General features: G+C 35.5%; 5 protein-coding genes across 12 annotated transcripts; 3 read left to right on the top strand and 2 right to left on the bottom strand.

Annotated features, from left to right (window-relative positions):
- Positions 1-1,033: 1,033 nt before the first annotated feature.
- ccl20a.3 (chemokine (C-C motif) ligand 20a, duplicate 3) lies at positions 1,034-2,141 on the bottom strand. Its single transcript, XM_056744752.1, has 4 exons — positions 1,985-2,141; positions 1,615-1,714; positions 1,439-1,516; positions 1,034-1,294 (listed from the first exon to the last, which is right to left on the bottom strand). The coding sequence occupies exons 1-4, from the start codon at positions 2,061-2,063 to the stop codon at positions 1,255-1,257; spliced, it is 297 nt and encodes a 98-aa protein (XP_056600730.1). The 5' UTR covers positions 2,064-2,141; the 3' UTR covers positions 1,034-1,254.
- Positions 2,142-5,387: 3,246 nt separating this feature from the next.
- ccl20a.4 (chemokine (C-C motif) ligand 20a, duplicate 4) lies at positions 5,388-6,773 on the top strand. Its single transcript, XM_056744754.1, has 4 exons — positions 5,388-5,573; positions 6,048-6,156; positions 6,304-6,381; positions 6,516-6,773. The coding sequence occupies exons 1-4, from the start codon at positions 5,498-5,500 to the stop codon at positions 6,535-6,537; spliced, it is 285 nt and encodes a 94-aa protein (XP_056600732.1). The 5' UTR covers positions 5,388-5,497; the 3' UTR covers positions 6,538-6,773.
- Positions 6,774-7,398: 625 nt separating this feature from the next.
- On the top strand, positions 7,399-8,941 carry snapc3 (small nuclear RNA activating complex, polypeptide 3). 2 transcript variants are annotated; one of them, XM_056744716.1, is made up of 2 exons: positions 7,399-7,469; positions 7,550-8,941. In XM_056744716.1, exons 1-2 carry the CDS (start codon positions 7,444-7,446, stop codon positions 8,544-8,546), a joined length of 1,023 nt encoding a protein of 340 aa, XP_056600694.1. In that variant the 5' UTR covers positions 7,399-7,443; the 3' UTR covers positions 8,547-8,941. The 2 variants fall into 2 exon arrangements, with proteins under 2 accessions (XP_056600694.1, XP_056600693.1); XM_056744715.1 differs by having other exon boundaries at positions 7,404-8,941.
- A 680-nt stretch (positions 8,942-9,621) lies between these two features.
- On the bottom strand, positions 9,622-12,650 carry LOC130418491 (uncharacterized). Its single transcript, XM_056744684.1, has 2 exons — positions 12,646-12,650; positions 9,622-12,283 (listed from the first exon to the last, which is right to left on the bottom strand). Exon 2 carries the CDS (start codon positions 12,273-12,275, stop codon positions 9,930-9,932), a length of 2,346 nt encoding a protein of 781 aa, XP_056600662.1. The 5' UTR covers positions 12,276-12,283; positions 12,646-12,650; the 3' UTR covers positions 9,622-9,929.
- Positions 12,651-17,911: 5,261 nt separating this feature from the next.
- capn10 (calpain 10) lies at positions 17,912-24,101 on the top strand. 7 transcript variants are annotated; one of them, XM_056744692.1, is made up of 13 exons: positions 17,912-18,114; positions 18,524-18,675; positions 18,762-18,893; positions 19,008-19,204; positions 19,324-19,541; positions 19,770-19,911; positions 20,076-20,242; positions 20,314-20,531; positions 22,063-22,262; positions 22,415-22,658; positions 22,891-23,005; positions 23,451-23,496; positions 23,726-24,101. In XM_056744692.1, the coding sequence occupies exons 2-13, from the start codon at positions 18,544-18,546 to the stop codon at positions 23,742-23,744; spliced, it is 1,830 nt and encodes a 609-aa protein (XP_056600670.1). In that variant the 5' UTR covers positions 17,912-18,114; positions 18,524-18,543; the 3' UTR covers positions 23,745-24,101. The 7 variants fall into 7 exon arrangements, with proteins under 7 accessions (XP_056600670.1, XP_056600667.1, XP_056600669.1 ...); XM_056744689.1 differs by having other exon boundaries at positions 22,891-23,087; XM_056744691.1 differs by having other exon boundaries at positions 17,912-18,132; positions 22,891-23,087.
- Positions 24,102-24,509: the final 408 nt, after the last annotated feature.

Genomic DNA, 24,509 nt, shown 5'->3' with positions numbered 1-24,509 from the left:
GCTGGGCAGCTGAGCTGTTTTGTTGCCGAGTTCCTGTTTGTGTGTGTGGGTCTTTTGGAATGTGTGTGTTTCTCTATTATTCAGCAGGAAGTCCTCTGTATGTGCAGCCGTGCAAAGAGGAGCGAGCCAATGATGTCATCGCCAGTCATGGCTATTAATTAAACCACTCAGCTACAGGAAGTGTGTTTCTATCCTAATCTGATCAGAATTTTCATTTACTACAAGATGTTTCATGTAGAATACTGAGATTTGAAGGGTGTGTTTTCACTTAATACTGCACACCTATGTGCAGTTAAGTAATTTCCTGAAATAAAATGTTTTGTAAGTCATAAAAAAATAACAAATAAAATATGCCCTGACTAATGTTAGGGAACATTACCTTTGACCTGAAAACAGTTCGTCCTTTCTGATTACTGTGATGGAATGTTTCTACATTAAAATACGTTTATATCAAATGAGTGTTTTAATAAGTTTGAATATACTTTTCCTTTAATATATTCTAATATGTTAATAAAAAAGGTACATAACAATAACCTAAACCTTTCAATAACCTAGCTCATTCACAGAACCAGAAATGCGTGTCTAATCATTAATGTGAGAGAGCGACACCCAGTGGATTGTTAGATGACTTCACCCTTTTACATTGGAATGTCGAATGTGTGTCGACTGTCTAAGCATGTGACGAATTATGTTTCAAGCCTTGTTTGTTTTAAACCACTGTGAAGTTGTTCCGCATTCTAGTGATTCCTTTTAGATGACACAATCAGTGTTATTTCCAGGGCTCAAGTATTTATGGGGAATTTTTCTACCGAAGAACATCTACAGTTTACCCTCCTTTTTAATTTACCTCTAAAATAGAATCTAGTAATAAACATTTTAAACATATTTTACCAATCAGATCAATAATACAAAAGATTAATTCATGCTTTCTGTAGATCTCTATATTTCTTCACTTTCAATTGTTCTAAATCTAGGTAACCAAAGTCAACCACAGTGTTTTATTTAAAAACAGAAACAGCAAACAACTTTCAACTTTACGTAAAAAATATATTTTAATGCATTTGCTTAAAAAGCGAACAAACAAGTCATACAAAATGAACATGCATATACAAATATGCAAAATTGATTTTATGCAAATTGCATAAAGAAAAAAACTCCTTCATGAAAAAAAGAATTACATTACACATTTGGCTGGCACGTTAATCCAAAGGGATTTGCATGGCATAGCATTGTCCTGTCTGGATGTTTTCCAAATTAATTTCTTCGTTTTCTCTTAATCGCTTCCACTTTCTCCCTAAAAAGAGAAACAGACAACAAAATCATTAGCTTTGAATGCAAAACTTCAATTACCAAACAGACTTCATTTAGCCTCCGTGTCTATTCACACGTTTGTGTTTTTATGTGTTTTTCAACAGCATTTGCCTATCTGCAAGCTTACCTCAGTTTACGGATGTTGTCCATCACCCAGGGCTTAGATGGGTCTGTGCAAATATTCCTGCCACCATATACATGAAATCTAAAAGGGAAGAATAATCACGTTGTATGAATTGTCTCTATGAATCAGTTATTTAATGCAGAGTGCAGCAGGTGTGTGTAGGTGCGTCTCACACTTACATCACAGCATCAAGGTGGCAGTGTTCTTTGTTCGACTGAATGGAAAAGCCTCTGATAAGGGACATATGTATTCTTGTCTGGGTGTACTTTCTGCAGCACGCTGTAAACAGAACAAAGCAAATTAAAACATGCAGGGAGAAGAGGAAGCTGCTGCTGCGGAACTTAAAATCAATATGTCAAATGACAGTGAAATTCAGAATGAGTTTCAAAGACAAAGAGAGAAAGAGAGTTTTCTAAATGCATGTGCACTTTAAACTTCTACTCTGTTGTGCTTTGGATTGGAGATTCTACGGACTATAAAAATGTAAAAAAGAGGAAGAATAAACAGGTTAAATTGGTAAAATAGGTTTAGAGTAAGAGAGATACTTACACAAAGCCGAGGCATCTGTACAGAATGCATTGAGAGCCAGAACCAGCAGGATGATCGTGGCAACTGAAATTCGAGACATCGTCTGTCTGTCTGGCCTGATGTCTGTGCTGCTCAAAGTGAAAGTCAGGTGAGAACTGGGGCAGATCTGACAGAACAGCAGCTTTATAGAGGTTGTACTTGGAACATCCCTTGCGACAAGACGTTTTGGTATTTCCAATGCATACGTAAACATGAGCATGTGTGTACAAATATATCATTAGACAAAATAGACAATGAGATGTGATCTCTGCCATCACCAAAATAGGTGCAACAAGGAAGAAGCTGAAGGAAATAAGGCCTGAGGGAAAGTACTGAACGCTGATATACATTCACCTTCCTGAAAGGGAGAGTGAACCATCAACATATTTTAATTTGCTGGAAACTCCAGGAATGTTGTGCTTTACCATGTTAAAGGTCATGAAATTTAGGGCAGTGCAAAAAAAACTAATATTTTTACTTCAGAAATGTTAATTATGTAACAGTTCTATACAATGTAAGTTAATCAAATATAAAAAACGCCCAATAGAGGCACCTCATGACATTATATTTGGTGATTCATTGTTTAGAGAATGGAGTTTTCTGATTATATTATGACAAAACATGCTTAATCTACACATAAATGTGCAATCTTTTGTTGGATAAGTGTTTGGTATTCAAAATGAACTGCTCTAGTTCCTTATTTCAGTACAAAACAAATAAAAACAAATGTTTTAGTGTTTGTAATTGATGGAAATGAATAAAAAGTAGGGCTGTCAAAAGATTAATCGCGATTAATCGCATCCAGAATAAAAGTTTGTGTTTACATGATATATATCTGTGTACTGTGCATAATAATTTTGTATTTATTAACACACACATCCATGCACATATTTAAGGAAAACCTAAAAACGTATAAACACTTATATATAATTTCAATTATTGGTAAATATAAATAAATACATGTGAATTTTTCCTAAATATGTATACATGTGTATGTGTTGTATTTATAAACACAAAATTAATAGCTCAGTACATAGACATATATGATGTAAACACAAACTTTTATTCTGGATGCGATTTATCAGGATTAATCTTTTGAAAGACCTAATAAAAAAACAATACAATCCAATAATATAAAAGACTAATACTGAATTTGTCGAAATATTCTGTACTTGCAAAAGTAATCTAATTTATTTGTTCAAAAGCATGATTGGTACTCTGAGCCAGGAGTTTGGATATTTCTTAAAAGTTTTAGTATCAGGTATTATCCACCTGAGCAGGGACTCAAACCAACAACTTAGTGGTCTCAGTATAAATATCAATGCATTATGAGACTATTTTAATAATTATTAATAAATAAAAGCACAGTCATATAATTGGATTGTTTCAAACCACCCAGACGCTCGTTCGCATTTCGACATGCTATGGGGTCCGTGTGGGTGTACCGGATTTGGTTTGTATCTTTTCTAGGTCATAATGTTTTATGTAACCCATGTCCTAAAATCGAAGAGTAAAATAGGTCATAAGAGCGAGAACAAAGTCTTACAGTCTTCCATTACCACTGAGTAATTTCCTTTAAAAACCACATTCTTTGCTTTACTTTTGCAGCATGACTTTAGTTTCTCTCAGAAACTTAAAATGCCACTTGAAAGCATTGCTTATTACACTGGAGATTTCACTACAACATCATTTTGATTTGTTTATGTACACCTACAGGTTTGGAGAGGTGATAACCTTAACAAATGTAAATTAAATTCTGTTACAGTCATGTAATGTGACAGGACAGGGGGTGTCTGCAGAATCTCTCTTAATGCTGTTTTTAGTCATCAGACTGATTCAAGATGTGATAAGAGATCAGAGATGACTGATCAGGGTTAGATTTCCTGGAAATGCGAAACCTTTGAACTGATAGTCTAGATCTTAAATTAAATGTGTATATGATTTTATGTTTAACATGCTTTGAAAATATAGAACGTTCAATTTAAGGAAGTTCGAAATGTTTAGAATTAACAAAAATATGGAGTGTCTATAATATTAACATGTTATCAGAGATTGTGATCAGATTAAAGAAGATGTGATGAATCTTTGATATACTGCCAGTAAAGATTAAGAATTTCAGAGACTGTTTTTCTGATTTTACTATAAATAGGTGTCTGTTTAGGTAAAGTGTCATTTTTGTTTCATTCAAACTAACAATATTTTTTTACCAAATTCTAAAGTTTCTATTTGTACTGTATTTATCTGCAGAAAATGTAAACTGGAGATACAGGTCAAAATAACAGAAAAGATGCTCTGTATTTTTCAGACCTCAAATACTGCAAAGAAAACAAATTCATATTTACTTTAAGCAATTCAACAGTAATATCTACATTTTGGAAAAGTTCAATAATATTTGTATGCGATAACATATCCTCGATTTTTTATCAGTCATTCTGTCTGTCTTTCACATTGCTGTTGGAGGACTTTATGTCATTCTTTAGGTTTGATTTTGTTGAAGTTAAGTGACATATACATTTATTAAATAATCAGACATTGGATTGGAATGGCCGTAATTCAACTAGAAATGAGGATTAAATTAAAATGTGATATTTTCCACGGCTATATCTCTGACCCCAGTGGTCTACATCTGCTTCTCATATATATAATGTGCTTTTTAAAGTATTTTCAAAATGTTAACCACGTACCTTAATGCTTTGCAACTTGGACATACTGTAAGTATGTTGCTTCAAAAGTGCTTTTGCGAGTGATCATGGTATGAATTAAATATGACTAAACCAAATGATTATTTTAAAACTTATAATGTTTCCGAAATAAATTGGTTTTACCTGTCAACTGTTTTGTGTAACATTTTGAATACTATAGGAATTGTACAGTAGGCCTATACAATTTAAAGAAAGAAATGATTGTTGTTAACAATAACAATATTGTTGACATTTACTAAGAATTATTATTGGTTCAATATAAATGATTTTTAAATGACAGATTTACATTATTTAAATTGTATTATTTTACAAATTGTCTTAATTCTGGCATAGGAAGTTATGAATAATAATGATTATTATAATTTATAATAACAATAATAATACTCATCATTATAATAATAATAATAATAATAGTAATATTTTATCTTTAAATATTATATCAATATCGTCAATAATAACTTTAAGATGAATAGATTTTCAAAATGAAACTCACACTCTATAAAATATTTGTAACAATGGAATATTCCACCTGATAACACACACCTTCCCTGACCTACAAACATTTACACCAATTTCCCCCTTTCTTCCACCCTTCCTTCCACCCTCCAATTCCTCTTAAATGTGGTCCACAAATTCCCCCCATGCACATGTATATATTGTAGCTTCTTGGGGATGTCAAATAATGTGAACACATATTAGACACATAAGCTAGTTCTTTCTGTACAACTGTCAAAGTTGTCATACAATTTTACGATCTCAGTTTTCTTTTCATTAAGTGACTTTTTATCTTCCAATGATGAACAGACTTTTCCTGACATCATCAACATTGCTGTTGTTGCTGTGCATCTGTGTCACCTTGTGTCAAACCGGTAGGTGACAATATGATTTTTATCATTATAACTTTCTGTGTTTACTAAATGCTTCGAGTTTACATGAAATGTAAACATATACCTCAATGCTTCAGGACAGAGACTGACAGAAACAGGACACTTCATAAGTGCTTTTAGGATTGCTGTGATCAATTACATTTTGAACTACTACATCTGAACACTGCTAACCTAATGAATATGGTTCAGGTTTTACAGCTGTATACAGCTGGACCAGGTGGAGTGATAAAATATTAGTCATATTCTCCTCTTGAGGAAACCAGAGTGCCACTTTTATTTCTGTGGAACATTTAGACGATTCATACATTCAGTTGTTTAACTTTATAGTGGCAGTTCATAGTGACCACATCAGTCAAACTGCAAAAACCACCATAAAATACAAACACTCCTCAGAATTGCATGTGTGTTTGAAAAGCAGGCATGAGAATGAAATCTTTGTATTTGTTTTGTTTTAAGGTCCAGTACGATGCTGTACCAAATATTCGACACAATCTCTTCCTCTCCGGCGGCTAAAAGATTACAAACTGCAAGGCGTCACTATGACATGCAACATAGAGGCTGTCATGTAAGTTAAAATCAATTTATGTGCATACAATCCTATATTAAAGTTACAGCTGTCTGCTTGTGTATTCTTCACATATACTTTGTAAATGTTTGTGTGGTTGTAGTATCTATGATATTTGATCCTGCTCTTTATTTTACATTTCTAAAGTTTTACTACTGTGAAGGACAAACTCATCTGTGCTAACCCAAAAGACAAGTGGGTCCAGAAAGCTATATCCTATATCCAGTAAGTTAGGCATCACAAACACTTACATTATGTGTTTATAATTTCATTTAAAAACAGTGCATGTAGCAACACATTGTTAACTACTTGAAAACACTGGTTAATTCATACATTTGATGTCTTTTGTCTCTTAACAGGAAAACAAACAAGGTCGAATAATGTACATACCAGATACGTCTCAAATTGAGCTGAATGTATACTTGACAAAGCGAAATAAAATATATTTTGTTATTAATTGATTCATTAAAGGAATTGATCTACAGCATGTGAGGATTTCTTCATCTTTTTCCATGAGTACTTGTATTGAAAGTACGGGTACACTTGAAGCTCACCCGGTTCTTACCTTCCTTCTTATTTTGCATTTTGATAACACCTGGAAAAGATGAAAACAATTAGGCAGAAGTAACAAAAAATATTTTGAACTAAATTAAAAACAAATGTAAAAAGTTGTGTGTAAAAGAAATGTTTGTAAAAAAATGTTCGTCCACTTATAATAAATACACATGTTGCTCTCTTCTACGACAAAACGACTGGCCACTACTTTACAATCACATTTACATTTACATTTACAGTATTATATAAACTGTTATAGGCCAGTTATGATGCTGTGAGTTACGTTTGACGCTAGACGTCAGTGTTTTATTAATGAATCAAATTCAATGAAACGTCACTGAAACGGAATGAATGCTTACAATGGACAGTGTATTTTGGGAAAAATAATGGTATCTGTGGATCCATAAATGAGAATATTTAAAGGGTCTGTTATTATAAATAATCAAAATAATTGAATATATCGTTTATAAGGGTTTTCGGGGACGGTGTACTCCGGAGGTCGCATTTGTCGAAAAAAACAATATGAAATTAACATTTATTTCTCTGAAGGCGTAACGTTGTAGTTTCATTCTTAACTTGAAATGTAACAGTTTCTTTTCTCAAATAAAACCTGAAATAATAAACATCCCTGACGTATGCGCCCGCCCAAAACACCATTTCCCACAAAGCCCTGCGCCACCGACGTTTCGCGAGTCAACATGGCGGAAAGCAGCGACGTAACGCTTAACGAAAATGTGCCTGTTTTTGAATACACAGACGTGAGTTCAAAAGAGTTTCACATCGGTGCTTTTAAAGATTTGTGGCTGAATGCGTTAAACCCGGATGTGTATTCATACAGCGACACGAGTCCAGCGATGCGAGACGTGCAGATTATTGAAGAGATGGGCATTGAACCTGAAACCCTGGAGGAGCTGAAGAACATGTGCAACGTTGAGTCTCTGAAAAGTGAACATGAAGATACAGACACCGTGCCAGCAGATCCTCAGCTCTCCACGTTGAAACTGCGCAAGAGAAGACAAGAATATAAAGAATCTCTAACCAGGGACCACATTGACAGACATGAAGCTTACGCCAATGAATTGGAGATGATATGTGTGGGTAAGAAGCCAGAAGACCTAGAAGATCTAGTCCCCGAGGGGGAGTTAATCCTGACTTTTAACGTGTTGTATCCCGTGCTGTTTCAGCGGTTCAAGCATGTTAGAGCATATCAGACACTGAATGTGTTGGGCTCTCAGAAGTTGACCGAGCTCAAAGATGCCATCTGCTGTGTCAGCGATCTCCAGGTGTTTGGAGAGTTCAGCAACAATCCAGACATGGTGCCGCAATTCATCAGCAAGGATCATTACAAGTCGGCATTCTTCTTCTTCAACGGGACTTTCTACAACGACATGCGCTTCCCGGAATGCAGAGACATCAGCGCCACAACAATCGAATGGGCCAGAACCAGAGACTTTCCGGAGTTTGAGACTGCTAAGATGGAGGACACTTGTTTCAATGACCTGAAGATGAAAGTGGGGTTTCCGTATTACTACACCCACCAGGGTGACTGCGAGCATGTTGTTATCCTCACCGACATCAGACTGGTCCATCAGGATGATTGTCTGGACAAGAAACTCTACCCGCTCATCACACACAAGCACAGGGTCGTGACTCGGAAGTGCTCCGTGTGTCATACCTACATCAGCAGATGGATTACATCTAATGATGCTCTGGCCCCCACAGACCCCTGTCTGTTTTGTGAGCAGTGCTTTCGATTGTTTCACTACGACGATAAATTAAACAAAGTTGGAGATTTCCTGGCCTACGCATATGTCGATCCCGGCACGTTTAACTGATCCTTTAACACGACTGTGTTCTCCAGATGTCATTATTGCACTGTGTATCACTGAAGATTTTTCATGACACTTCATCTAGCAATGTTGGGAAAGCAAAACATTTGTACTGTTAAGTGCCACTTTATATGTTATATTATCAGTTTTTGTGTAAATTAAATAATGTCAAGACTTGAAGCGCTAATAATGTGTGTGGATTATAATGTTTATTGTGAGAGAAGTGTTTTCTTAAATTATTTTTTTCTTATTAATATACATACAAAGGACATCCTATGTTACGTTCTGAATTAAAGTCTGACAAGTTCAGTGTTGGTAAAGTTATGACGACAAATGTGATGGGATTTTGAGATAAATTGTTTTTTATAAATTGCTTTAATAAAATCAGCGTTTCTGTTATAGGGATGGTCTGAAATGGAATTTTTTTTTTTAGCTATTTGTATAATATAATCCAATCTTTTTAAGATATAAAGACATAGTTAACTCAAAAATGAAAATCTGAAAAATCTTCTTTTGTGTTCAACCGAACCAAAAATAATACAATCATTTTTCTTACTGGTAGTCAATGATGTCCCAGAAATGTCAGTTGATAACTTTTTTCCAAATGTCTTTGTGTTCAACTGAACAAAGAAATTTATACAGGTGTGAAACAACTTGAGGGTGATGACAGAATTTTATTTTTTGGGTGAACTATCCTTTAAGGTACACTTAGTATTTTTAGTATTTCTTATTAATGATCACACACAAAAAATATAAACAAAACCAGAAGGCCCCAACGCTCATTTTAGCCAATGTTTAAACAAAATCTATGTTTAAAATGTTTACCATTATGTTTAATGGCCTAAAAAGCTGTTTGCAGCTGAAAAAATGACCAGAAAAACAAGCTTTACACTTGACTGCCAAATTTGTCTATTTGTTGTGCCTTATAGTTACAAAACATGGGCCTGGTCTTGTGCATTAATTCTAGCTTCTTTTAAATAAGATACGGTAAACCTGTAGTTCTTCCAAGTTCCAACCAAAAATCAGTCAATAAATACGTTTGTTACAGCATAGTACGAAAAATAGACGTATATCAATCCACTTGCATGCAAAGCGTTTAATAGATCATCAATCCAATGCAATCAGGATGTTTCAAATTGATGATATTTCTGATTAAAATATAACATATGTGGATATTGTTGTCAGCATAAGACAGATTCAAGCAGAATGGCATTTTTAAATGCAATATTAAAAATTTCAATGTCACAGGAACATCTTTCAATTAAGTTATGATGTTTATTTGAAACATTTTATAGGTAAACATAAGAAGCAGATTCTTGCAAGTAATAATGAAATGATCATATATGGCTTTTTTTTACCTCTGTAATAAGATTTTTCAATGGCACGTTTTCAAACAACCTCCCAGAGTGTAGATTTTGCTAGTTCACTACTGTATGAATCGTTTAAGAAAAAGCTGATCTGAACTCCAGGAGCAATCGGCAAACTTGACTCGTATTCATAAATATCATAATCCTTGATGCCATGTCCTGCCACTTTTTCAAAATTTCCCACATACTCATAGGCATCATATCTGCCATTGGGATTTTGAACAGGATTGTAAAACCCCACCCATGATGACGCGAAGTCATATTGCCATTCACTGAAGGTCTTCTTGATGTAGAGCCGAGCACAAGCTTTACCGTATTTCTCGTAGAGCTGCAGACTTGCTTCAAACCCTTTTATTTTAGTAGGCATGACTCTGTTGAGGTCATCAAATTCTGATCCATAATTGTACTCTTGATCAGGCCGGTATGACCAGACATCGGGACGATCATGATTCAGATCTTTACAATCTGATGGTGATGTCGATGCTTTTTCAGCAGGCTGCCAGGGTGTAGTTTTTGCTATTTCACTAGTATATGTATTTTTTAGGAAAAAGCGGATCTGTACTCCAGGAAAGATTGGCGAATTTGACTGGTATTCATAAATATCATAACACGCTCCGCTATGTCCTTCCACTTTCTGAATGTTTTTAACATACTCATATTTGACATATCTTTCATTGGGATCTTGCGAACTGTTGTAAAAACCCACCCATGATTCGGTGAAGACATTTAGCCAATTACTGAAGGTCTTCTCGATGTAAACTCGAGCACATGCTTTATCATCTTTATTGTAGAGCTGCAGTCTAGCTCCAAACTCTTTTATTTTAGTCGGGATGACGCTGTTGGCATCATCAGTTTCAGGATCAGACCAGAATGATGAGGCGCAGTCTGATGATGATGTCATCCATTCTTTAGCAGTTTGCCAGGGTATAGATTGTGTTAGTTCACTTTCACGTGCATTGTTGAGGAAGAATCGGATCTGAACTCCGTGAGCAATTGGCAAATTTGACTGGAATTCATAAATGTCATAACACTTTATGCTATGTCCTACCCTTTTTTCAAATCGTTTGACATCGGCGTTATATGTTTCACTGGGATTTTGTGAACTGTTGTAGAACCCAACCCATGACTGGGTGAAGACATCTTGCCAGTTACTGAAGGTCTTATCGATGTAGATCCGAGCACAAGCTTTCCCGTCTTTAGCGTAGAGCTGCATTCTAGCTTTAAACCCTTTTATTTTAATAGGAGTGACTCTGTTGGCATCCAGTCCATAAATGTTCCTTCGATCAGTCAAGTATGACAAGTCATTAGGTCGATCTGGATTTATGTTTTTACAGTCTGATAATGATTTCATCCATTCTTCAGCAGCCTTCCAGGGTGTAGTTTGTGCTAGGGCGCCAGTATAGGGATTGTTGGGGAAAAAGCGGATCTGAACTCCAGGAGCAATTGGCAAATTTGACTGGTATTCATAAACATCATAACACTTTTTGTCATGTCCTATTATTTTTTTAAAATATACAGCATACGAATAGGTTTTATAATTTTCATTGGGACTTTCTGAATTATTGTAAAACCCCACCCATGATGAGTTGAAGTCATCGAGCCATTTACAGTAGGTCTTCTTGATGTAGAGCCGAGCACAAGCTGTACCGTTTTTACTGTAGAGCTGCATTTCAGCTTCAAAGCCTTTTATTATTGTAGGAATCCTTCTGTTTTCAACATCAAACTCTTGGCCATAGCAAATTGTTGGTTTAGTCTTTTGTGGACTTTTCTTTCGGGGATCAAAAGAGAAGTAGTTGCAAAAATTGTTGGCCACATTGCATAGCTTACTGTTCTTAATCTGCTGTATCAGAACAGGATCAATCTCATATGTGGTTGACGGAGGAAAGCCGTCCTTGCCGAAATTATGTGCTGTGATATAGGCATTATAAACCTTTCGTGGTTGATTTGGGTGCATAGAGACCACAAGCCTGTATGTGTCCTTTTGCCATGAACATGTATTTTTAACCCCCTTGATGTAGTTCAGCAGTTCATTTGCTTGAGGATATTCTTTGGTGTTAAGGTTGCCAACAGAATAATATTCTTTCCCCTCCTCACTCAATATAGGGAGGATTTCGTCTTCATTTCCAAAGTAACTGAAGCCAAAATCGCCCCTTTTTGGATTACATTTTGAATCGAGGGTAAGAATGCCATCTTGATCAATTTCATGAACTAGTTGGGCAAACCACAACAATAGCTGGAGGCCATGACAAAGAGAAGGCCTGGGATAGTTAACATTTCTCAAGTCAACAGTGTTTTTCAGTCTTTCCACAGTCCAGGCTGACGCCAGAAGGCAGGAGAGGAACAGAACGCAGAGCCTCACGGCAACCATCGCTAAATCTTCATGAAACAAAATACAGAGAAAAAAAGAAATTTAAATCAGTAAGTTCTTAATTTTAAGACAGCAGAATGTTTTGTATTCATTTACATTTTTGAAAAAGAGAGTTGAGTTGATGTATCACACAAATAATTTGAAAAAAGATTATAAGATATTGACAAAATTTAAAACAGTATATTAAATTTTCTTGTACAACCTATTTAATAGTAAACACTGTTTCATAGCTTATTAACTTTTTTTGAGTTATCACTTCACATTTAAAGTCAATTTCAAAAAAATTAAAATGTTATATATTCAGTATGTGTATGTATACTCTATGTATAGAGTATGTATAGAATGAAGTGAAATCATGGGATTCTCATACCTGGCTTTCTCCTCAGTCTTCACTTCATCTCTAGCTTGAGATATATAGATATATATATCTAATATAGGGGAAGTATGTCAGCAGGGTGTAGTCCATGTCGATTGTGAAATGCTGCTCTTATCATATTTTCATTATATACTTCTTCTTAATTATTAATATCACACAAACAACTGGTGGTGCCTATTATAAAGTTTCAAGGCCAATTACAGTTCTTACTAATTGCTTAGACAATAAGATCCATTCTATTAGCCAAATCTATTAGACAAAAATGATTTTTTTTTAATTCTGCTTAACAGCATTAGCATTCAATTTGATTATCACAAACTGAGTAGTTAACACACAAATCATAGCATACAGAAGAATGATCACTTTTGTTTCATTCTGTTAATTACTGAACATTTCTCCCAAATTCAAAATTTTGATTTAATTTGAAGTAAATGAAAGCCGGACAAAAATTGTCAAAATAGCAAAAATATTTGCAATGAATTTATGCAAATATAGAATATTTGATTAAATAAAACAGATTTTCAATCATTTTGGCATGGTGTCAGTTTTTTCATTGTTGTTGGGTGACCAGAAAAATGTCCACCAGGTTGGCCTACAAAATAATCGTTGCTCCATATCCCAAGGTTTTAAACTTTTGTAAACAAGTTTCGATTTGATCTATGTTGGTTCTTAAAGTCTCCCCACTACTTTCATGCCAATTATAATTTGCTTACAGGTGTTGAGCCCATATGGCTGCTATATTGATGAGATTGACAATTAAACCTCTCGTTGATGAGCTTCACTATTCTGAGGTGGAATCTGTTGAAGCACTCTGTAATTTCTAAAAGTGCTTAAAAACAAGCCATTGAGAAAATACAATGAAAGAATTTAGGCAGAACGAAAATCATATACACAATAAACATTACGGTTAGCATTGCTCTTGAAAAGTAACTCTTTCTCTGGACAATAACATTGCTATAAAATTACATTAATCCTACTATTATAGCTAATAAATTAACACACCTTATGTTATTCCTTAATATTGAATGGAATCAAATATATCAGCAATATGAAACATTTAGACTGTATAACAGAATAGAGATTGATCATCAAATAAATACTTCTAATATAAGTGGTTTGTGTCCTTTTTTGATATTATTCTAGATCTTAATCATTAACTGCTTTTTGTAAGTTAAGGGTTTCACCAGGAAATTAGCTTTATGTGCAATATTAGTTTTTTAAAGCTGTTCTCAGTAATTCTCAATCTGAACAATTTTGTATGTATTTTATACAAAACTTTAAACAGCTATGATGCGCTTTATCAGGCCTTCTTCCAATCAAAGCTTAAGCAGGAAATAATGTAAGCTCAGTCTTATGTGTTCACAAAGACACACAATATTATTAAGTGTAATGCCACTAAAATTACATTTTTAGAAGTTGTTGTCTTGCTAAGGCATTTATCAATAATTTCATGAGCCCACCCCAAGAAAAACAAAACTCCTGCACTGTTAAAATATGATAAGAGCAGCATTTTACAACAGATGACACGCTTTCTGTTGACATGCTTTCTAGTGGTGGTCAAAGGTTTACATACACCATGCAGATTCTGGAAAATGTTAAAGAAAAATATGAATTGATAAAAGGTGGATTCTGAAAATGAAGCTTTGTTTTTGATTTCCTAGTGCCCTGAACAAGTTTATTTCACAAAAGATTTTGACAACGTCCACGGCACAGAGTGAAAGTAACCCAGCTCAAAAGTTAACACACAAATTGTATGATGTTAAATAAAAAAGACAATTTTTATGTCAGTAAAAAGAAAATTAAGAGACGACTCCAGTTTTGCCTTTAACAAGCATTTCTGGATGTTATATTAGGGTTATGTGATCAAATATACATTTCAAAAAGTTTCTAGTAAAAAAATTGTATTGTGTTGTTTAAAAAATGATTATATATGCACACACTCTAGATCTGAGAACACTGTATTAAGTCATTTTATCCAGTTTACATTTATGTAGATAAAGACAATATTTGAAATTCGGGAAAATCATCATTCACAATGAAACAAAAATGAGCACTTTTCTGTGCATTATAAATTGGGTGTTAACATTACTCAGGTTGTGATGTGACTTTAATCGATTTGACCAACCCAACCAACCAAAAGCACTCTGTGTGAGCACAGTTTTAATAGAATTGCTATTTTGTGTAAACAGCAATGTTTTTTAAATGTCTCCCTTTTGGAAAGGGTTTAGCTGTAGAATGTTTGGCTAATATAATGGGTTTTTTTGTCAAAGCATTTAATAATTTTGAGTATAAAATAATGACTTTTTCTACTGATTGCATATGTTTTCTAAGGGCATTTGTGTTTATTTGAAAAAAGTAAATTTTACATAATTTTAAACAGATTATTGCGTAACAATATCAATTTATCAGGGGAAACGGTAAGATTAAATAAAACAAAGAAAAGTCTAAAAATGCTGTTCAGGCAGTAGGGGACAAATCCAGCCATTGGGTTAAATCAACACGAAATAAATTGTATTTGACCCTACGATGGGTTAAAACAGCCCAGTTAGTCCCTGTTTGACCCACTGGGTTGAAAATTACCCAATATTTTTTGTAGAAAATGATAAGAGCTTTATCTCACAACATACACTGACTACACCCTACTTATGTAATGCTGGATTAGATTTCTGAAAATCATGCTTTGTTTTTAAATTAGTAATGCCTTGAAGAAGTTATATACATAACAGATATTTAAATATCAATTAAGAGTACAAGAAGGCTAGACATATTTAAAAGTCAGGTAAATGTAAACGTTTGATGTAAATTGTTATTATTTTGTTTTTAATTGTTAATTTATTTAATTTAGTTATGCCATTCAGAACTTTTAGAAATATTAGGTTTTCACCAACCTGATTTACTTTTAAATGCAGTGTGTTTGTTTTTGCTGTAATGGTTGTGTGTGAGTTTTAGTAGGAAATGATGAATGTCAACATTATATAGTCTCTGCTGGTCAGGGGTCAAATATGCAGAAGATGCTGGAGACGCAAAGATTGTAAGCAGGCAGAGAATCTTTAGTCTACAAGACTACAAGTAAACCACTCAAATAATTAAAATCAGGATACTTCTTGCATAAATACTTTCATTAACATAGAACATCACCCAACCATTGGGCTAGGAACCCCTTAGATCAGTGATCAAGTGATCACTTCTATTGCTATCCTCGATTTACATTCACTTTACTTCATTAACATGATGTGTGAGAAAGCTGGTTTGAAGGATCAGTATAAAGTGTCACTGTCAATAATGTTCTGGGTTCATCCTGTCTCCGCCGAACCTAAAAGTGCATCATGTGCTTTATTACTTCAATGCTAAAAGAAACTTCTTCATTGAGATCTTCTTTGTCCTCAGTTTTTTTTCTCGGTTAGCTTCAAACCCTTTTATAGGTAGGATTTTATTAGCATCATCAAATTCTGGTCCATAAAAGAACTCTGGAATAAACCAGTGTGACAAATCTTTAGGGTTGATATTGTCAAAGTCTGATGGGGATATTATCACTTCCTCAGTATCTTCCCATGGAGTAGTTCATTCCATCACCTATTTTTTGTTCAATAGACAGCAAATTTGAAATCCAGGAGATAAAAATATCCAAGATAATTTAGAAATCGAGACTTTAAATTAAATATAAAAAATAAAGGAAGGTTTTTCAAAGCAATTCCATTCAATTTTAGTTTCCCAAAGGATCATACTGCTAAAGAACTATTACTTTTTAATCTTTTTATTAATCCAAACAACCTTTTCTACTTAAAAGTACCTTTTCTTTATGGTTCCTCATGGAACAACTGAGCCCACTGAGCAAACATTTTTTGGCATTATGAAGGATCATTATTTTTTTAGTGTAAAATGCTTAAACATGTTACTTGTTCATAATACTTTCACCTGATTTGATTGAAAAATGTAGTGACATAAGTCTTTACAGCAGTGTAAAAATGAGACAAGTACAATCATTTTGCTGTCAGATATAGTTCCCCCTGTGTTCCATCAGATAGAAATACTTCTTCATTTTATTGTGATAAACAAATGTGGTTGACAATTTTTTTTTTTTTGAATAAAAATAATTCTAGGAACTCCTTTTCAGAATAGGAAACGAACTACCCCACACAAAACAGAAAACACAAACAGTTACACAAATCTTTAAAATAAAGAAGGACATGCCTTTGCACTCTTAAAAAAGGTGCTTCGATGCCAGAACAACCTTTCGGTTCCATAATGAATAACTATAACTGTTCTGTTTCACAAAAGGTTCTTCAGATTTTAAAAAAGTATGAAAGAGTTGGTTCTTTAAAGAACCTTTGACTACATTGTTCTTTGTGGAACCAAAAATGGTTCTTCTAGGCATTGCTGTGAAAAACCTTTTAAGCACCTTTCTTTTATAGAGTGTACTGTCTTTACCATGATGGTCACAAAGTGTTATCTGTCTTTAAGTGTAAGAGTAGTTTTATATATACTATAATACACCATACTCAGATACAAACAAAAGATTGACAGGTTGTGATGCTGGATATTACATATGGAAAACACGCAAACGTGTTTATGCAATATGTATATATATAAACTGTATATAATATATCCAACAAACGAAGGGGAACAGGTAATGCAACAAGTAATCCAACAGGTAATCCAACAAGTAATCCAACAGGTGAAAGGATATGAACACTAATGGGAGCTGACGGAGATACAAGGGGTACGGGCTAAAAGATGCGACAACGAAGAGAGACCATGGCATTAGAGAACCAAAACAATGCCATGACCCTTCTCCATATAAAACACAGGGGCATGTCATGATCCTCCCACAAGACTCGAAAATCATGACAGATTAGGCTGTATCGCATATTAAGTCAGATAACAGTTTGCAATAATTATGTTGAATTCCCCGCACTTGCTGTTATTGTTTTAAAAAAAGTAGTTTTCAATTTCCAGTTGATGTTCCAGTGAATCTTTCAGTAAACATCAGAAGCACTCTCCTTCACATATGTTCTAGCTTTTACATTTAGCTTTCAATTTTTGATGTAGTAGAAGGATCATTTTAAATATCGTTTTTAATGTAGAAGTACGCAAAGTTATTCTGCCATGAATAAACAGGCAGTGAATGTGACAAATGTTCATAAAGATGTCATTCGTCTACGTTCTCTTCATGTGAAGACTTATTAAGGCTCCACCCCCGGCTGCTGGCTGTGCGCGCGCCTGATGCAGCACCCTCCGCCCCGGATGACGGCGCTGTCTTTAGCGTGCGCGTCCTTCCGGTAAAGAAATGCTTGCTCTGTATCAGTGTTTATGTAAAATTTTAATATTTAAATCGGCCTCCGAATAGTGAAATTCTTGACGGATCCAGCGGCATTTCGATGCTTTTCATTTCCTTTTTCAAATCATGTCATTCAAAACTTCCAGGAGTTTATACAGCGTGTTAGCATCCCTACCTAGGTGACGGTACGTCTGTTAGATTCAGTAGGTAATGAGCAATGCACAACAATAATGTTTAATATCTTACATTTTCAAAGATACATTTTGAAGAGTAGAAATATTATTTTAAATAGCGCCTTTAACGCCACAGTCAGAACTGTAATAAACGGGATGCAATTTGTTTAGCTATTAGGTTGGCTTATTTTTTATTTATTGTAATTTTATAGTTCATATGTATACACACATATATACATATTGTTAACTATCTGTTTACCATCAAATATTGGCAGTAAAAACAAAGACAAGGAAAATAATGCTACAGTCAATCACACATCTGTCTTTGCAGACAAAGATAAACTGGTTTAAAAATGTTTGTCAGCGTTTAAAACCTAAACGCCCACGATGTTCATAAACACAGATATCTGTTTAACTCTAGAAGCGGTTCATCTGGTTGCCATGCAAACGGAGGCTGAGCACAATGAGATGTTTGTGGATCTGAGCTTTCCCGCTGATGACTCCTCCCTCTTCTCTGACTACACCACGCCCCTCTCCAGTTTGCTTGGTGAGATCACATGGCTCCGCCCACAGGTAAATTAATATTTTGTCAAGGCAATCTGTATAAGTGTATGTAGATGTGGCCTTATTGAGCAGTGCTTTCTGTTTTTGGCTCTTAGGAGATATGTGAGCATCCTCTGCTCTTTCCGGATGAACCTGTTGAGGCCAACCCGAAGCAAGGGATTCTGGGAGATTGCTGGTTGCTATGTGCCTGCTCCATGTTACTCAAGAACCACCATCTGATGAACAAGGTAAATCCTTTCTATTGTATTATGTGAGATGTTCTGTTTTGCTATAAGTTTGATTTAAAACCTATGTGTGATTAATTATTCATTAGGTTGTTTTCTTACATATCAGATTATCAGGTGTTTCCACAGGAACAACCATTATGGGGTGACAGTGGTTACCACGGTGATTTTCGGTTCAAGTTCTGGAGGAACGGACAATGGATAGAGGTACGGGTGGATGACCAACTACCCTGTATTAATGGTACCCCTTGTTTCTCACGGTGCGTGAGCCGCAGGGCATTCTGGGTAGCACTGCTGGAGAAAGCATATGCCAAGTAAGTGTTGAATAAATGCTGTCACGTGTTTAAACACTTGACTATGGACCCAACCTGATTCATGTTTTAGTATAAATATATACTAATGGTCATACGCTTTATACCATTCTTTATGCAAGGTTACACGGTACATATGAGAGTTTGTGGGCGGGTCAAGTGTGCGAGGCCATGGTAGACCTAAGTGGAACAATAGCAGAAAGATGGAGTTTAAAAGAGGTGAAGTCACCGCAACAGCCCAACAATAAGGACACTCCCAATGGTACGAGGTTGTCAAAACTTTCAGAGGAGGTGAAAAAGCGATGTTCCATCAGCTGCTCCATCCACAGCGCAACCACTGGTGAGAAAGAAAAGTAACTTGTTGCAGTGTTTATGTATTAGATTATAGATAGCAGCTTTGATTTGAAACTTGAATTTGACACTTTCTTCCTTGTCACATAAAAGATTTCATGTCATTTTTGTTTCTATGTTTGTTAAGTAATTTATAGGTAGATTGATTCATTCCGTTAATGGGATTGTTTTCTTCTTTTCTCTCTTTTTGTCTTTGTCCATCTTTGTCTTTCTGCAGGGGTCCCAGAGCTTGGCCAGTTCCACGCCATGAGTGTGATGGAATGGACCAATGTAAAAACAAAAACTGGTGAAAAAGTCCAGCTGATCAGGATTCGAAACCCCTGGGGGAGGAAGAGTCGGGGTGGGACCTGGAAGGAGAGGTCATTGAATGTGTTTGTTTGCTAAAATTAGTCATGGCTAACTGTTTCCTGCATATTTCTCTTTCTATAGTGGTACAGGTTTATTAGAACATTTGCTTTAATGTTATATTTTAGTAAAAACTCCAGTTCTCTGTCTGTCTGATGGGTTGCTTCTTTTCATACAGTGGTTTAGGGTGGAATTCTCTAGAACCCTCATGTGCTCAGGCTTTACTGGCTAATACGGCAGAGGGAGAGTTTTGGATGGACGAGACAGAATTCCAGCAGGAATTTGATGAGGTCACAGTGAGTTATCCAATCATTGAGGAAGGACACCTACAGAGCATCTTTACAGGTAGTGTGTATGTTTGTTTGATCATTTTCATCACAAGACCATGTCATATAACTCGGTATCCTTTCATGTAGGTAACTTTTTAACCCACAGCCACCAGATTGGTGGTCGCTGGGTCAAAGGTCACTCTGCCGGCGGTTGCCGTAACAACAGCACCTTTAGCACAAATCCAAAATACTGGCTGAAAGTGAGTGAGAGGGGAGAGGTGTTGCTTTCATTGCTGCAGTGTGCGCTGCCTGAACCACCAGCAGAGGGCAGTGTGAAGCTGGCTATTGCACTACATGTGTGGAAGGTTAGAGATAAAACTCATTTAACTCATTCTGTAATGCCGCATTTACACTGCATGTATCAAGTGACCCAATTCCGATTTTTTTCCTGCAATGTGCCACAGATCGGATATGACCCATGATCGTATAAGCAGGAAAAAAGCACATTGATTCCGATATTTTTAGATGTGCTTCAGGCCCCAATCATATGTGGAATATATGAATCGGATGCGTGCAGTTGCGCCTGTCTTGTAGCAGACAGATTGGATATTCACCCGTCATTGTGAGTTGTACAGAGCGAGAAGAATAGTGTTGTCTGCTTAAATGCAGTTTTAAAGTTTGAAATTTATCAAAAATAAAATGCATCACAATAACACAAATTTATAAAAATCCATTTAATAAACTTGATCGCCCAGCAACCTTTAAAACAATTATCTCTTCCAGGCAACAGAGAAGCTCGGGTTTCTCTCAGGACTCCCCCTTTACTTTTCACAGGCTTCACTTGACCGGGCATTTAATGATTTTTTCCCTCAACAAAAACATTATAAACAACATGAAGATTATGAGGATACACCAACCTAAGTGTCTATATTGTCTATGTAATATATATTGCAAACTTTGTTCGGTCTGCATGGGCTTTTTCAAAAAAATCTAAATGATAAAAAACTTTTTCAGACTTTAAAAAACATTGACAATTAAGTCATTTTTGAGCTCACATTTTTTTTACGTCATAAAAATAAAAAATGTGCAGCTGTAATATCCTGTGCCTTTTATATTGCAGTTGCAGAAATGGCAGCAAATTTTTCCTTCAAGACTCCACTGCGTTCAGTTATAATTTGAGTTGGGGCTCTGTAAAATTTCATATTTATCTTCGTAAACTTGCTGAGCTTAATCCTTCTCATAGAAACGTTCCTTCTTTTTCGTTCTTATTGTCATTTTTCTGCATTTACCAATAAATATATAAGTAAAATGTTTTTAATTAAAATAAAAACAACAATATATGCTACATAATAATAACCCAAACAATTTAGCTTATTAAGCCCTTGGTTAAATATAAAATGAAACCGGCAATAAAGGCAAACTGTGCTATTGAGCCCTAAAAACACACCAAGTGAAATTCCATCACCTTGACAGCTTTACATTCTCGATTTTAAAATCTGCACATGACATTACATTACAGTAGCCTACCTTATCAAGTGTTCTTATGTGTGAAGGTGCACTGGGGGACAGATCATGGGACACATTATGCGCTCATTTTCCGAGATCTCCGTATGATAAGGATATTAAATAAGGAGCGGTGGCAAATAACGTTTTTACTTTTTTATGGTCAGTACGTCTCCCTCGGGTTGTTTCGACATGTGCAGTGTAAACGCAGATATCGGATATGTGTCACTTTTAAAAGATGTTAACGGGTCATCAAAAAAATCTGAAATAGTCACAAAAACGAAATTGAGCATCAAGAACTGCAGTGTAAATGCGGCCTAAAAGGAAGTGAATTTCACAGGTCTGATATTTGGGGCTTAGCGTCTAGTTGCTTTTAACTTGATTTTTTTATAGGTGGAGACAAAGCGCTTTAATCTGACACGGACGATAAACAACACGCCACTTCTGTCACACACACATGCGTACGATCGTGAGGTGGTTCTGCACACCCATCTGAGCCCTGGGTTTTACCTGTTGATTCCAAGCACCTTCCTGCAGGGAGCTGAGGGACGGTTTCTCTTGAGAGTTTATTCCTCCTGTTCTACCTCTGTCAGGTGACTGCACAAATATATTTTTTTATTCATGATAGCCATATTTTGTTGTACTTTCATCTAGTGAAAACTTTATCCATGCAAAATGAGTTGCTTGAGCTTGATGTATTATCAGTTCATGCAAAAGTCCAAAACCCAGATCTCTTTTTCTCCAGTGTGATGAAATCGACGCCTCCTCTTCAGCCTTGTTCAGAGGGAAACTGGGAATCCATCAGCTCTCATGGATGTTGGACCGTCGCTTCTACTGCTGGAGGAGGTCGCAACTTCCCCACACATGGACTCAACCCACGCATACCCCTTGCTGTGACCTATGACCCCGGAGGCAACAATGTTAGGGTCACACTACGACAAAACGGGCCAGACGACGCCTTACATGCCATTGGCTTCCATATTTATAAGGTCAGAATATACATATGACCATAATCTGAATCTGATTTCCAAAGTAGAAATCCCAAATTAAATTTTCTAACCCAATATCGTCCTTCAAGAAGTGATATGATTTTTTGCAGGAAAGCACTGTATATTAATGAAGGTAAGGCATAGTCATTTTATAAAAGTATTAGCAAAAAAAGCATTTTTTCATGTTCAAGATACAGCATAACTGGAATATGTGTGGTGTGTTTGTGTCCAGGTACCTGATGGTGTCTCTTGCTCCTCATTGGCCCCCAGTGTCATGTCTCCCGTGGTTAGACTTGTCCCTCATGCTTACTCCCAGGAGGTCAGTGTGTCTTGCCATCTTCAGCCAGGCGAGTACGCTGTAATTCCCTCCACTTACCAGCCTGATCTCAGTGGTCAATTCACCCTCACGCTTTCACGCAGGATACATCGGTAAAGACACCAATGTTTTCTTACATCTCATATGCTAGTTCTAAGTCATTTGTAAAACATGATCTGTTACACTATTTACAGAATATAGTTGGTTACCATCAAAACATCAGGACCATGTGTCACATAATGTCTAACATTTACCAAATAATTATTATAGAAATACCTCAAAAGATCTTTGTAACAAATTGCTAGTAATGTATAACACTAGAGATTTAGCACCAAACACAGCATCAAATGAAATCGCACAAATAGCTTTTGCCAACAGTACAGTATACATATTTGGAGCTTTTAGAACTGTAAGAACTTGGTGTTTTTTTGTGAAATCTTTGCATTCCAGTACTAAAGCTGTACAATTCTCCACAGGAAAGCAATGCAGTTCCAGGAGTGTCTTGGTAGTGCCATTCAGGAGGTAATAATCTGTGTACATATGATTTTAAGAGCAGCTAAATTTGTTTGGGAGAATATGCATAGTCTATTAGTTTTTAAATCTATATCACACACATGTTTTCTTCTCACTTGTGCTATGCTAAAGTCATTTACCATCATCCTTGCTGTGAGACAGTAAAGAATCCTGAATGATCGATCTGTAATGCACCATCTGGGTAGATGCTCGACTGTTTTTGCTTTTTTCACAATAGGTCTCCTGTATCTCTGTGATGAGACGATAGTCTGATGAAGTGGATCAGATGCCAAGCTGACCAGTGCTGTCTCTTCCTTACGGCACAAAACAGGGTTTACAATGTTTACGCCTGCCAAAAAGTGTTGAAGGTTGCCACACCAGCACATAGAGCTCAGTTGATGTGCTTGTTAGAGGTGTGTGCATACTGGCTATTTTACAACAGCTTTGAATGTAACCCATCCCCTTTTTGTCCAATCAGAATTTAACATTGGAACTATGGAGTCTTTTTTTTTGCATGTTACATAATGTAAATATGTTTGCATTTATAGACATTAAGTATTTAAATAATCTTTTGTTTTGCATTTGGTTTCGAATAAAAAGAGAAGAAATAATTATCATGATGTGCTCTTTATTTATTTGAACTCATGTGTAAATTCATGGAAATTAACATTACCACAGTTATCAAAAAGTTTAAGTGGAAAATCTTACATTAAGTGTAAACCCATTTTTAACTTTCCAGTTTACAAAGAAATAGACCATAGACGGAGAACTGTCAAAGGATATGAAAAATAAAAAAGTGTGCATTATTTCTGTTATGTTTACCAAAATATGAATATTAATTGCATTTCAATACAGTTGTTGTCAGTTCAGTAAAACAGTGTTGATTTTGAATACTTGCATTATTGGAGGGCACAAACTAAAGTAACATGTTTTTGAGAATTGATCACATAACTTAACGTTACTTCAAGTATTTTCTACATTTTTTTCTAGTTCTCGCTATAAATCAGTTTAGTTTAGAGACT

Source organism: Triplophysa dalaica, chromosome 3 (genome assembly GCF_015846415.1).
Source record: "Triplophysa dalaica isolate WHDGS20190420 chromosome 3, ASM1584641v1, whole genome shotgun sequence".
NCBI classification, from domain to species: domain Eukaryota; kingdom Metazoa; phylum Chordata; class Actinopteri; order Cypriniformes; family Nemacheilidae; genus Triplophysa; species Triplophysa dalaica.
This window is presented reverse-complemented; position numbering and strand designations above follow the sequence as displayed.

Bases quoted from the DNA above. Each gene is read 5' to 3' on its own strand.
- ccl20a.3 (XM_056744752.1), bottom strand. From the start codon at position 2,063: ATGTCTCGAATTTCAGTTGCCACGATCATCCTGCTGGTTCTGGCTCTC. The intron at 1,517-1,614 runs GTAAGTGTGAGA...CTTCCCTTTTAG, and splicing joins TGCCACCTTGATGCTGTGAT to ATTTCATGTATATGGTGGCA. The intron at 1,295-1,438 runs GTAAGCTTGCAG...TTCTCTTTTTAG, and splicing joins GACAACATCCGTAAACTGAG to GGAGAAAGTGGAAGCGATTA.
- ccl20a.4 (XM_056744754.1), top strand. From the start codon at position 5,498: ATGATGAACAGACTTTTCCTGACATCATCAACATTGCTGTTGTTGCTG. The intron at 6,157-6,303 runs GTAAGTTAAAAT...ACATTTCTAAAG, and splicing joins TGCAACATAGAGGCTGTCAT to TTTTACTACTGTGAAGGACA. The intron at 6,382-6,515 runs GTAAGTTAGGCA...GTCTCTTAACAG, and splicing joins AAAGCTATATCCTATATCCA to GAAAACAAACAAGGTCGAAT.
- snapc3 (XM_056744715.1), top strand. From the start codon at position 7,410: ATGGCGGAAAGCAGCGACGTAACGCTTAACGAAAATGTGCCTGTTTTT.
- capn10 (XM_056744689.1), top strand. From the start codon at position 18,544: ATGCAAACGGAGGCTGAGCACAATGAGATGTTTGTGGATCTGAGCTTT. The intron at 22,659-22,890 runs GTCAGAATATAC...GTTTGTGTCCAG, and splicing joins TTGGCTTCCATATTTATAAG to GTACCTGATGGTGTCTCTTG. The intron at 23,088-23,450 runs GTAAAGACACCA...AATTCTCCACAG, and splicing joins CTTTCACGCAGGATACATCG to GAAAGCAATGCAGTTCCAGG.
- LOC130418491 (XM_056744684.1), bottom strand. From the start codon at position 12,275: ATGGTTGCCGTGAGGCTCTGCGTTCTGTTCCTCTCCTGCCTTCTGGCG.